This window comes from Fistularia commersonii, chromosome 34, assembly GCF_037954325.1.
Source record: "Fistularia commersonii isolate RoL2024-O1a breed Wild chromosome 34, RoL_Fcom_v1.0, whole genome shotgun sequence".
NCBI lineage: Eukaryota > Metazoa > Chordata > Actinopteri > Syngnathiformes > Fistulariidae > Fistularia > Fistularia commersonii.
In genome coordinates this window covers 3152951-3165953 of record NC_141317.1, presented here as the reverse complement: position 1 = coordinate 3165953, position 13003 = coordinate 3152951, and the positions used below count along the sequence as shown (strand labels likewise).

Here is a 13003-nt window from a genome sequence, read left to right as displayed (position 1 = left end):
GACGGAGCTCCCGTTGCCCTGAAGACATGATGGGGAATGTTCACTCGGTCAGTTTGAAGCTTTTGTTTACCAAAGGGTAATAGTAGTGTTTTCAATGTTAAGACAAGTTTAAACTCGATCACTCATTTTTCAGTCCTAAATAGACGCCGTCTGCATTTTCACACTATTCAATTGTCATATTGCTCTCAAAAAACTGTTTGCTGCCCCAATCTAGAAAGAACCCTAATCATGTTTTATGCTTCCAGTGTCCTTATGAGTTGTGTAAATGTTCGTTAATGCATCTTAGTGTGGAAGATGAGTAGGGATGAGACCCAAAAGTGCTGGTTGCAGGAGTCTGTCAGAGTGTATTACACACCTCAGAGCGAAGAGCCAGCTGACAGGGTGGCCACTTGTAGCTACTGAGTTTATGTTGAGGTTTGCATTTAGGAGGGAACGGTCGTGTCTCGATGGAGGATTTTTGTGGTAAGTAGAGTGTCAAACATGAACTGACGTGCTGTGACAAACAAGTTCTACGTACGAATTCAAATTGCATTTTTGGATTGTCCTTTGTTTGGAGCTGCCGATAAATGTGCTTTCCTCTCTGTATGTGTTTGCTTTGCAGTCGTGACAGTGACCTCTCTACAATCATCTCCAACTTGCACCACACCAGACAGCATGGCATGCCTGAGGGACAGGCAGCCTCTGACCACAACACCAGTACTGGACACACAGGTAGGACCACCACCAGTGATGCTGCATATGTGTGTGTGTGCGTGTGTGTGTGTGTGTGTGTGTGTGTGTGTGTGTGTGTGTGTTTGGCTAATGCTGCCAAATTATAGAATCTGTTGTTAGTTGATTCCGTCTTCCTTTTTTTTTCCCACTGTCTTCCTCTGTGTTACTGATGGTATGTTAATCAATTTATCTCTTGGAACATGTAAACATCCCATTACCCATTTAATTTACACTAATTTGTGTGATTGGGGAGATTTAAACTTAAGCTTATTACTCATTCTTGCAGGTGGCTCTCAAGTTGATTACTCACCATGCTCTTTCTACAGTCTCTGATGCATTCCATGACTTTTTTTTTTAAAACCCCTGTTTTAAATGACATCTGAATAAATAGCTTTGTTTGCTAGTAATCCAGTTTCCCTATGAGTACAGGAACCATGGTGTGCATGTGCTAAGCTAAGAGCTTTTCTTACAGATTGCAGACTAAACACAGACAGCTTTTAATCACGGCTACTTGTCAAGTAGCTTGTATGAGGATATTATTCTGTTTTCAAAGACATATGGTCATAACACAGCCGTGTTGATGATCACCAATCAGCAATCAAACTACTGCACTGATTGTTTTACAACAATACGTTCATATGTTTCTCTTCTCGCCTGCAAGCCAGGGACGTGTATTGATAGCAACATTCATCAACAAAATATTGTCTTTCATTTTTACCAGAACAACTGCTCCGATGCACCTTAATCTTGGGAAATCTTTTTTTCCAAAAATCCGTTGCTCCTGAGCCTGACCCTGTCTTTCCGGTACCATTAGCAAGAGGGATAATCAACCCAAACCCAACACCTCCGTAGTGTCTTTCCGGTTTACTCTGTTTCTTTCCGATGGATTAGTTGCTCGTTGGGGACCTTTAGTATGAGGCAGGGTTTGTGGAGGCTGGAGATCATCAGATGGTTCGAGAGCCAGCAAGGACAATGTTTTCCTACCCAGTTGGGTGGATCCACATTGAAAATACCGGCCTAATCAGCTGTTAGATGCCATGGAGAAATCAGGTGTTTATCTTAATGACGGCCGACACAGGGGGATGAACGAGGGTGGGGGTAGTGACGGAAGAGGCGACGGCACAGTGGCCTGCTCCAGAGGGGGTCCGAGACCCCAAAATCTGTCCGTTTGAGCATTAAAGAGAGATTTAACAGGCTGCCTAAGCGGCTCGTTCTGTGTCTGTAAACAAGTCCAATCCGATCAGTGGCTCTAATTCTGTCTGCCAGTGAAATTAGATGCATACACATTAACACGTGTGCAATTACACACAAATAATAAATAGTTATATGGATGCTTGCCTACGCCAAATCAACGCAGGTTCAAATTTGCATCCAAATACACACGTGGGTGTACCGCGTATGAAGTTTTAAAGTAGGGGGTTATTTGACTTGGTCTAGATGTGAATTTGACTTGCCCTCTTAGATACTGTCTGTGCTCTATGGGTCACCCCTTCCACGCCACTGCCTTCTGAAACTTTTTAAAATTTGCCTATGAATTGTGGAAGGAGAGAATCAAAGAGACAAAATATGTGATAGCAGAGAGACGAAGGAATAGAGAAAGGAAAGAGCCAGCAACAGAGTGATGGAAGAAACATTTGGAAACAGAGACAGAGGGAAGAGAGATGAATGAGTGCGGCGGCGGTATCAGGGGAGGGCTGGCGGCAGCTATGGCGGCGGACGGCTTTGTGTGTGTGTGTGTGTGTGTGTGTGTGTGTGTGTGTGTGTGTGTGCGTGCATGTTTGTGTGTGCGTCTGTGTGTGGGTCAGGAAGAAAGGAGGTCGTCTCTATGCCGGAGTGGGCCGTTAATTAAATCTGAGGGACAGACAGGAGGGCTGCCTCCCTCCTTCTCTTCTCCTCTCCTCTCTTCCTTTCCTCCTCTTCTCTTCTCTTCTCTTCTCTTCTCTTCTCTTCTCTTCTCTTCTCTTCTCTTCTCTTCTCTTCTCTTCTCTTCTCTTCTCCTCTCTTCTTTCTCACCCCCCTTCCCCACTCTCTCACTCCAGCCGCTGGCTATTCAGAGGCTGTGGGAGAGGTGGAGGGGAGGCGGAAGGGGGAGGCGGAAGGGGGAGAGCCGGGGCGCCGATGCTGAGCGTCTGGCTGCCTGTGGAGACTGTAAACCGTGGCTCTGTGGTCAGACCAGAGACTCAAACAAGCAGATAAGGTGTTTTTGGACCCCCACCCCCTAACCCCCTTCCCCTTCCTCTTCCTCTTCCTCTTCCCCTTAGAGTCTCAAAGGCAGTTACATTTTGTGTGTGTATGTGTGTGCGTGTATATTGAAAGGTAGCATTGTTTTTTTAGGCTTTTGTGTGTGTGTGTGTGTGTGTGTGTGTGTGTGTGTATTGAGAGCATTGTTTTCTATGTTTTCGGGCTGGGGCACGTTTTGTGTATGCTCCTTTCGGAGTGTGGGCTTTAATGCTCGGTTTTAGATGTTTACTCTCATGTGAATCTGTGAACCCCGGCGTATTTGTGCACGACCCTTTTCTCTTTCTTTTCTTTTATGTCTTTCTTCAACTGTGTGAGTGCGGGATGCTTTAAAGTACTTACTTATTACATTACTCGTTTAAAAAACAATCCTAAACAGAGCACTGTATATTCACCAGTTAACGATTTTCTGCTTGAGAAATGTACCATTTTTGCATAAAAATGGCTTCTCCTGGTTGTTTCATAACTAATAGTAAAACTTCTGTCAAGAATTGAAATTTACATAACACAAAAGTAAAAAATTGAGTAGGTTGTGCTACTAAAGACTTTGCCGTGACGATCGGGGTACTTGAAGGTGAATAGAATAGAAATGTAAATTAAGAATGACGGGTCCGTGTGTGCAAAGTTGCCCCATGACTTAATGACATAAATATGCCCAGAGTCAGTTTGTGAGAATTTGCTTCACTTTCGGAGACAAAATAGCGTATATTTTAGGGGAAGACCGAGTACGTGTTTGAAGCGAAGATACGTCCGAGCTCCGTTATGTGATTGTAATGGTCATTATCCATATTTACTGCATGACTAGAAAAAAACTCAAAAACAGCAGAAAGTCAGCGCACAGGCAGCTCCTTATTATGGTGGTGTCTGCTGAACGATAAATCTCGTCTGGCCATACTCGTGATGTCACAATTCATGTCCGGCTGTTTACAGTGAGCCCAAAGCAAAGTTACAATTTCATCAGAAAACGGTACACGAGCCCAGCCCTTAAGTGTCATATTCTGCACGCTCATCATTTTACACGGTGGAGCTCAAAGTGCACCAACAAGAGTACAAACGCACTTGTGATTGGAGGGCGACTGTTAGGTGCTCGGCAATTGCAAGGCACGTTTTTTTAATTTCCTGCCTTTCCTTTCGAAGGAAACGCACATATCCAATCGCGAAGAAGTACAGGGATCTATATTACCATGTGTACTTTGTATTTGTCGGCGGAAGCATATCCCCTCCTCAGCCGGAGCAGAAGCGTCTCTCGACCATCTCCATCACCCCCCGGAGCCCCCACCCTCTCCAAGCTGCATCGGCCCGTAAGCCAATCAATGGCGGGGCTTTCAGGGCCGGCGGAGGCCCCGGCGCACGGAGGGGGGATCAATAAGTTATTAGCACCATTCTGTCAGCTGTAATGTGGAGATTGATTGGGGGGCTGCGGCTGTCGGCCCACCCCACGTCCCCGCCTGTCACCCCGCCTTTCCTCGCTCAGCCCCCCCAACCCCCGCCCTCACTGGCCTGATAAAGATGACAGATTAACGGAGTAAAAGAGGAATTAAGGAGTCTGGCTGTCTGAGCTGTCACCATGCTCCGTGGGATGGAAAGAGGAGAGGAGCACTAAAGTTTTCGGGAGAAGAGGAAATCAGAGGGAAAGAGGAATGCTCCCCTGTCTGATGGTTCGCCCTGGCGGTGTCACATGAAAGAGAAGTGCTTTAGGTCCTGCTGTTTCCCCTTCTTCTATTCGTCCCTCTCTTCTCATCTATCTTTTCCCTCAGTGGGATGAATGGCACACAAGTAGGAGGTTAACTAGCGAGGAGCAAGTGCAGCGGAGGCTAAAACATGTTTTCAAGTCATCCCTTTCAGGAAACCAGCCCGGACAGTTCATTACTTGGGAAAGGCAACAACAGGGCTTCACGGATGTCTCTATTTGCACCTAGTTATTGCATTATTTCACTTGTAAACCAGATAGCAGAGGCTCAAATTAAACTCCACAGGCGTTGAATCCTTAGCCGTAACAACAAGGGGGTGATGGGGAAGAGTTCTGGGTAGCAAACTAAACTGTAAGCGCCCTTAGTGGGAGTTAAAGGGTTAGCATAGAGGCAAGCTGAGCTCAGGGTTCGGCATTAAAAGGGAGCGTTGGTGCTCTAAGAAGCCCCATTTAATTGGCTTTAAAAGCTTTCCGCCCTCAAATCTCTGTCCCTCAGGCACTTGCTCCGGAGACGCGGTGTCTTGAGCGAGGTCGGCTCAAGAGACGACTCAAATATGTGTGTTTGATCATGAGAGTCTCTGGCGTGGGTGCAAGCCCACGTTTGTGTGCATATGTGTGTGTGTGTTTGTGTTTGATAGAGCAGAGGATTTACCTAATGGGGCTTGCTTTGTTAATATCACTCTAATAGGATAGATAGAAATAGATGAAGGCCGTTTTTCCAAGAACCGGTGAAAGAAATTTCCCGAATATTATATTAAATGAAGGAGGCGTTAGAAATAATTACAACATTTTTTCCTGTATGTGTCTATTAGTAGTCCCCGCCTCGGCCTCCACCCCACTCTGGATTTAAGGTGTTGGAGTGCGGATCTCCTCAGGACCTGAGAGGCAACATCAAACAATGGATCTTTCAAGAGGCGGCCCCCTCTCTTCTCCCTTTTGACTGCTCACCTGTTCTCTTATCAATAACCAGGACTCATTCAGTAACCAAACAAAATCCTCAGAGTTTTCTATGTCTTGTTTTACTGAATGGAGTTCAAGTTTTTGGAATAGGTCAAAGGTCAGAGTGGCACCCCAATCACTTTTGATGACGCTAACTTAATGACAGTATCGGGAGCGGATTTATAACAAAAGGTATTTTTTAACGAAATTATTATTTTTTTTAAATTTACTTTTTGCGCACCTTGTTCATCACTCTTGTGCTCTGTTTACACACGCTGTGCGGATGATGAAAAATCGCTTTGACGGAAACGAGAGGCTGAACCACTCTCCTTCAGGGAGGAAAAGAAAATGCTCCCCACCATCCCTAAAAATACACACTGAGAAGTGAGAGAGAGAGAGAGAGAGAGAGAGAGAGGGAGAAAGCGAGAAAAAAGTGAAAGAGAGGAAACAGTTGCTGCTGTGGTTTGGCTGACAGAGTAAGAAAGAAGGCAGAGGTGCTGTGATAGAAATAGAGAGAGAGAGAGAGAGTGTGAGAGAGAGAAAAATGACAAACGTCTTTTCCCTTCCTGCCGTCTCTGCGTGCAATATGTGCCACATCCCCTCCCTCTCTCATTAGGCTTGTATTGATTCGAGGTACGTATGAGGGGGTGGAGGTGAGGTGACGGGGCGGGAAGGAAGAGAGGGATGAGAGGGGAGAAGAGGAGGGGGAGGCAGCAGTAGAGGGTGCTGTAATCGTACATTAGATGCTCTTCTTTGGTTGCAGGGGAGAAGATAGGAGGAAAACAGGGAGGAAAACTAGGCAGGGTGTTAGTGGAAGGAAAAAGAGACCTCCTGGTGGGAGCGAGGAGGCAAACAAACCTGGAGGGGGAGCAATAGAAGCAGGAAGATGGAGGATATGTGTTTATGAGGGATGGGCCGTTAAAGGGGTATCTGGCTATGGTAGGGGTGCGTAAACTAAAAATAAACACGTAATATAGGCATAATGTGACGGAGAGAAATGTTTTGAGCAGCTGTGAGGCTCTTTCTTTCAGTCATAGACTTTTGTGCCAACATCTGGAAAAAGAGAAGAACCGAGAGTCGGGAGAGTGGAAGAACAGCGATAACACTTGAGGACAGACCGCCGGAAAGAGACGTTGGAGAAGACACAGAGACAGAGCCCTCCTCCTTCCATCAAATAGAAAGACACACACACGCATAAATGAGCCGGGCAGATCTGTCATCCACAGCGGTGCAGGCCCCCTCTCATCTCTGACAGAACAGGCACATCTCCAGACGCCCGTGGCTTCCTTCACTCACCGTGTTTCTCTTTCTCTCCATCGATCACTTTTTTTTTTTCCTCTTTGCCTTTTTTTTTTTGCACTCACTCTCTCTCTCTCTCCCCTAACTGTGCATTTCCAAAGCAGCTGCCATGTATTCAGGTAGACACAGAGCAGAGCGGCGACACTGTGCTTTTTCCGTCTTTTCACTGACCAGTCTTTCTCCCTTCATGTGCTTGTGTTTACAGATGACCTTCTAGGCAAGAGGACAGCCTTCTCTCCCAGCAGCAGCAGCGATTGTCCCGACAGTAAGAAGTCACGTAGTTCATCCCCAAAAGGTAAGAAATCCAATGTACCTTTTTTTGTTGTCGCTGCTGTTGCTTTTGTTACATGAGGGCGTAGACATATTTTCCACAAAGAACATACTGAAATATAGTGGAATGAAGACCAGATCACTGAGTGAACAAGTGCGGGCGACAGAATAGCGGCTGCAGATGGAAGAAGGAGGACAAACGAAGCAGTATTGATTGAGCTGCTTGGAGTCAGCAGGAACACTCATACACCTCACACACGTGTTCTTTCACACATACTTGAAGATACACTTCCTTGCTGCCTCTCAATTAACTCATCACTGTTTCTCCCTGCATGGCACACACACACACACACACACACACACACACACACACACACACATATGCACACACCCTCAACTTAAGTTCAATACATCAATACCAAAAATATTCAAATGAAACAACAATCCCCAAACTCCTCAGAAATCCTGTTTTCCTACATTAACTGTGCTAATCACATGTGATGATCCTTGATATACGCGCATTAAATGGACCTGGTTTTACCATAGTATAAACTTTATTCACATTTCACTGCACTTTAACAGCACTTTATTACTACGTTTCTGTTTTCTAATTAAAGGAGATAAGTGCACTGGAAAAAAAATAGATCTAGCAGGAACATCTTGACAAGGCAATGCCCCTCTAGAGCAATCCGGTCGACATCCTCTATTATTCATATGTCCCGTATGCAGTGTGAAACCAGGAGCCCAGCATGGAGCCTGTCCCTCATGGCTCCTGACAACTTCCTGACTGATGCATTATACAACAGGCAAAACCAAGGGCAACTCGCCGCGCATGAAACACACACACACACACACACACACACTCAAGCACGTGTGCAGGCACGTACACGGTAAAAGCCTTGATGATAATACACGACGTAAAAAGGCGATTAAATATAATGATTACATTTTTGTACAGAAATTGTTTAATTTCGTCATTTGAAGAACCGCTTGGGTCAAAAAGAACGCAGCGGTGCCGCGTGAGCTCAGCCCTGACCTTTACTCTCTGGGTGACCAGTGACCAGCCGCAGCCCGCCTGGAGCTTTTTCTCTGCGTAGAGCACCACTCAGCCCCGATCATTTTGGGCATTACTTTGCTTCGGAGGCATGCATGCGTTTATGAGGACGCGTGATTGTTTAGCCATTTGTGTGTTAATCTGCCAGAGCTTCCCAAGGTATGGTGGGCGTTTTGTGTTTTGATTTTCAGTTTCTAATCTGACACACCCCGTTGAAACCGACAGTATGTGTCTGCGCTTCGTCCGAAGCTCCAAGCAGAATTGCACGCCTGGCCGTCGTTTAAGTCGGACAAAACGAATCCTGCGTTTCTCCATCAATGATATGTTATTTTCTGACAAAGGCTGCTGACAAATGGCAAATAGTAGTAAAAGCGCATCTGACTAAAACACTAATGGAAGAGGCTCACGGTAATGCTCTCATTGTTAGCAAACATGCTAATACATGGCTAACACCGTGGGTGATTAGGATTATGCACAATAAAACAGCGGGCCAAGTTTGAAGAAGTATCATGGGTTAGATTAAATTACACAGTTTGCAAGGTTTTAAGTGAAAAGTGCGTTAGGGTAAACCAGCTACAGTGGTTTTGGTTACATTATGGACAATTTGATTAAAGTGGAACCACGGCATTTCCCCGTTAACTGGATGAGTGGTCGTTATGTGCGCTACCATGGTGGGCTTCATGTAACAAGCCTCTGGTGTGGCCTTTTTAAAGGAGATGTTTTTTGTCAACATTTCCATTTGAGGGGTCAAATAGAGTAGACATACTATGCGCTGCCTGCTGACACAGAAGCACATTTATGTTGTAAGCCAACCCGGGCTTACAAGCTTTAACCCTGACTTCTGTCCGTGTCCAAAGCCTGACTGTGCACCTTTACACGTGGACACGTGTGTGTGTTACTCTGCCAAGTCTGACGGTACGCAGTGCCCCTTAATGACTACTACAGGTAGATTGAGAAAAGAACAGAAATGATAGCAGATGGGGATAGCAGAGAGGGAGACCGGATGCCGCTGTCTCGCAAAATCACCCCTCCACGCTGTGTTTAGAAAGTGAGTAAACTTCAGACAGGCCCTGACTAGTTGCGCTAGGATGCATATGCACAGCACACATGCATACACCCCAGGAACTTAGGTGGATTAGCTGGAGCTTGGGGGTGGAGACAGAGACGCTTGCATGCTCACTTCCTCCCCCGCCACCGCCACCACCACCTCCGCTCCTCAAAGGCACCCCCAATCACCTGCCGACGGCCAGGCTCAGGTTTCAATAAGACTGGGAGAGGTAAAAATACCCCCTCCCCTCCCCGGCTCACTTCTGCTTCTCCCTCTTCCTCCTCAGCTGCCGTCTCCCTTGTCTAACCACCTCCCCATATCCCCCATCACCCTTACCTTATATCATGTTACTATTGACAAAGAGAGGGAGGAGGGAGGTCAGACAGAGAGATTAAGTGTGGGGACTGACAGCTAGATAGATATCAAATTCTGCATCAACTCCGTAACACCTAAAACACAGAACAGAAGTACTCATAAACTTGTGGCGGTAGCTTTGGTTTTTATTTGTTCATTTTTACACGTCGGAACAAAGTCCATATTGTCAGAATACTTGTGCCCACTTTCATGACACGTTGAGTGTATGTTTTCTGAGTTCATGCTACGGTCAGGGGCAGGAAATTAACAATGCATGGCCGTCTATGCACATCACATCTAAGGAGGCCTTCAGCCCATCGCTGTACGACCGCGAAACCTGTCAATGGATATACATCTTATGGTACGGTAAACATCAAATATGGAAACGTTAATTTGAGCGTAATACGCTTTAAATGTCCAAACCTCAACTCTTCGAATTGAATGATATAAATTGAGTTTTGTGGTAGGATTTGGGATCGTGACAATTTGTAACCTCTTGTTTACGCGACACTGCTTAACATGTGCTTCAGGCTGGCTCGGCAGCATTGTGATGAATACACGGGGCAGTTACGAGTGACGGTACCGAGCAGATATGACTGTGCGCATTTTTTTTTTTTGTTTTGAGAGAAGCTGTATTTCAGACTTTCCGGTTGCAGTAACGCAGCCGGTTATTGACAGTCACCGGCGGATCGTGACATAAGCATTGTCCTTCTCTCTTCAGAGAATTCTGAGAGCCCAGAGGTGGAGGCGGGCGGCAGCCACAGCCACATGAGCCCCGAGGAGCACTACAGGCGCATGATGTCAGCGCTCACTGAGCAAGGATCCTATGAGGAACAGCAGCAACGCCTGTTCCAGCTGGCGAGCAGCATGGGACTGCCCGCCCACGGTCAGTTCAGTCTTTGTATTTGTATGTAGTGTTTGCCTTGTTATACCATATCTCTCCCAGGGCTAGGCAATGTGATTTTAAATCATTAACACGTTTACAATTTTAATTAGGTCTGTTTTGATCAGTGGACAATGAACGGATGGTATATTGCAAATTTTCAAGTCACAGGTTATATAGGCTTTTTGCTGGTTCATTTTTTTTTTTTTTTTTTTGACATTTCACCGCCCAGAAAGTGTTGAAAATACAAAGTAAGGTCAGCTCGACTGAATTTTTAAAGGGGTTGTGTATGCCTGGGAACCACTGACCATGAGTACCATTGAGGATTTAGTCCCATGTGTTGTGGCGCTTTGCTGTAAAAATGCTACTGCGGCATTGATTTGTTCTGTTTTATCATATATCTTGATGTTTTATTCAACCTCACAAATGAGTTTTGTTGCGTAAAATTCCAATGAATTGCTGTTTTTGAGGCGCCGAATGGCTACGTCGTTATTATTAATAGGTATCATAACCGGTCCTTGGACTGCTGTCCAGAAGCTGCCGTCTCTTGGTATGCGTCACCCCAATATAGAGATTATATCTGTTCGATGTTGTAAGTGTCAGTTTCAATAAATTTTTGGTTAATTGCCCTGCCCTACCAGCACAAAAAAACCTTTATAGGTTTCCTTGTGTTAAGGTAACCTTTAAGGTAGTATAAATAACTTTCTATTTAGAAAAATATAATCTTTTAATTATCGAGTCAGGTGGCGTTTTATTTCGTAAACCAAGTCCCGAGCTGCTCCGTGCCGTGTTTATGCGTGTCGCGCCGACGCCATTGTAGAACCCAGCCAGCATTTCTATTAGTGGCGCTGCCCGTCCAGTATCGAAGTGCCACTCATGTTGATTTCTGACCATTGTGGTTGTGCATCGTTAAGAACATGCACAAATCTTTGCATGCATCAACACCACCATTGATTCAGGAGCTCTCATTGGCCGCCTGCCACACTCCGGAAACCTTCCCCGTGCATCTGTTTTCATGGATTCTTAGGGGAACGTGCAATGCTACTGATTTCAGCTGAATATGATTTCATAAAAATTGTTAAAAAAAAAAAAAAATCCCAGCCTTGTTTTGCGTTTATAAGATGGCTTTGATTCATTTCGTTGTGACTGCCATTCATAATGTTAACCTTGTCCTCAAATTATTTATAAAACATGTACCATTAAGCCCTACCAGGCTTTACAAGCTCTTTCGTAGTAGCTTAAATCCAATCGATGTCCTGGTCAAATTGTAGTTTGAGCTACTTTTATTTTTATTTGATTAGTAATGATTTTGAATTGCTGGCTGCAAATCCAGGGGGCGAAGCCTATAAACGCTTTAATTGCCTTTTCCCCGTCTTGGAGGAGTTAGAGGCAAGATGCAATGCATTGTGGAGGTTTTATGGCCCAGGGTGCAGTCTGATCGCTGGCTTCCTTTCCCAGAAGCCTTGCTGGTATGAGTCAGACACTCTGGCGCAATACAGACCTGCTCGCTCTCTTTTTTCACTTCCACTTTCCAAATTGTTTGATAGTTTCCACACTATCCTTTATTCTGCACACGCACATTCTTCTTCCAAGCTGCACTTAAAAGCTTTCTGTGAGCAGGAGATGCAGTGGTAAAGCGACACCAGAAATAGGATTTTAAAATACATGAGGAGAGAAATGGTCAAAGGGGGGTGAGAGACCAAAAAAGAGTGAATAAATCATTTCACCTTGCATTTAGAGATTAAGAAAGTTTACGGCTTATTAATGATGCTCAGTTCACACTCTTTGGCGGGATTTGCTTATAGTTACATGTAGGCTGTGACGTGCGCTGTCTAATCCTCAAAGCGAATGATGAGCCTTGGGCATCCCGGGCTTTGCTAATACTCCCAGACTGCCGAGCCTCAGGTGTCGCTACGTAGCTTTTCTCTCACACCTGGCAACTTCCCCTGCCTCGCCTCTCTCAAAGTATCGAAGTTTATGTAGACCTTTTTTCCGGGAACTCCGCTTCCCCGTGCTCTGTGTTCCCCAATTAGCAGCTGGAACTTGTTTAGAAGGAGATGCCGTCAGACAGCGGAGGTGGCGCAGGAGGGCGGTCGTTCAGTCTCTCGAGAGCCTGACACGAATCACTCCAGCCGGAGCCCCTTGACATTGACCTGGTCACGAGTAGGGCCCCTGTGACCCCCCTCTTGCCTTCCTTTGTACCCCAACCACCGTTTCTCCTATACATTTCCCTCTCAAGCGCTGCTTTCATACCCCTTCCCCTCCTCTCCCTTACCCCCACCTCCATCTCTCCCTTTAGCCTTGGTCCCCGCAGAGCATCCTTTCATGTGTTTGAAGTGCGGGGCACAGAAAATGAAAGTGTGTGTGTGTGTGTGTGAAAGAGACAGGGGTGAGGAGGAACACTCTGCTTGTGCGCGGTTGTGTAGGTGCAAGGTGTTGTTTGAGCGTCTCCCTCTGGACCCAATGGGCCGACGAAGAGTTAGAAAGGGGGATGCGTCGGGCGGTAGGTTTGCAGAA

The 13003-nt window shown here is 45.8% G+C and overlaps 1 protein-coding gene across 2 annotated transcripts in view; it reads left to right on the top strand.

Annotated features, from left to right (window-relative positions):
* The window catches only part of samd11 (sterile alpha motif domain containing 11), a 50782-nt gene that overhangs the window by 22899 nt on the left and 14880 nt on the right, over positions 1-13003 (top strand). For both annotated transcript variants that reach the window (XM_086141101.1, XM_086141104.1), the window contains exons 4-6: positions 602-711; positions 7083-7172; positions 10325-10489. In XM_086141101.1, the coding sequence (XP_085997227.1) occupies positions 602-711; positions 7083-7172; positions 10325-10489 (365 nt within the window). The remainder of the gene's footprint in view (positions 1-601; positions 712-7082; positions 7173-10324; positions 10490-13003) is intronic.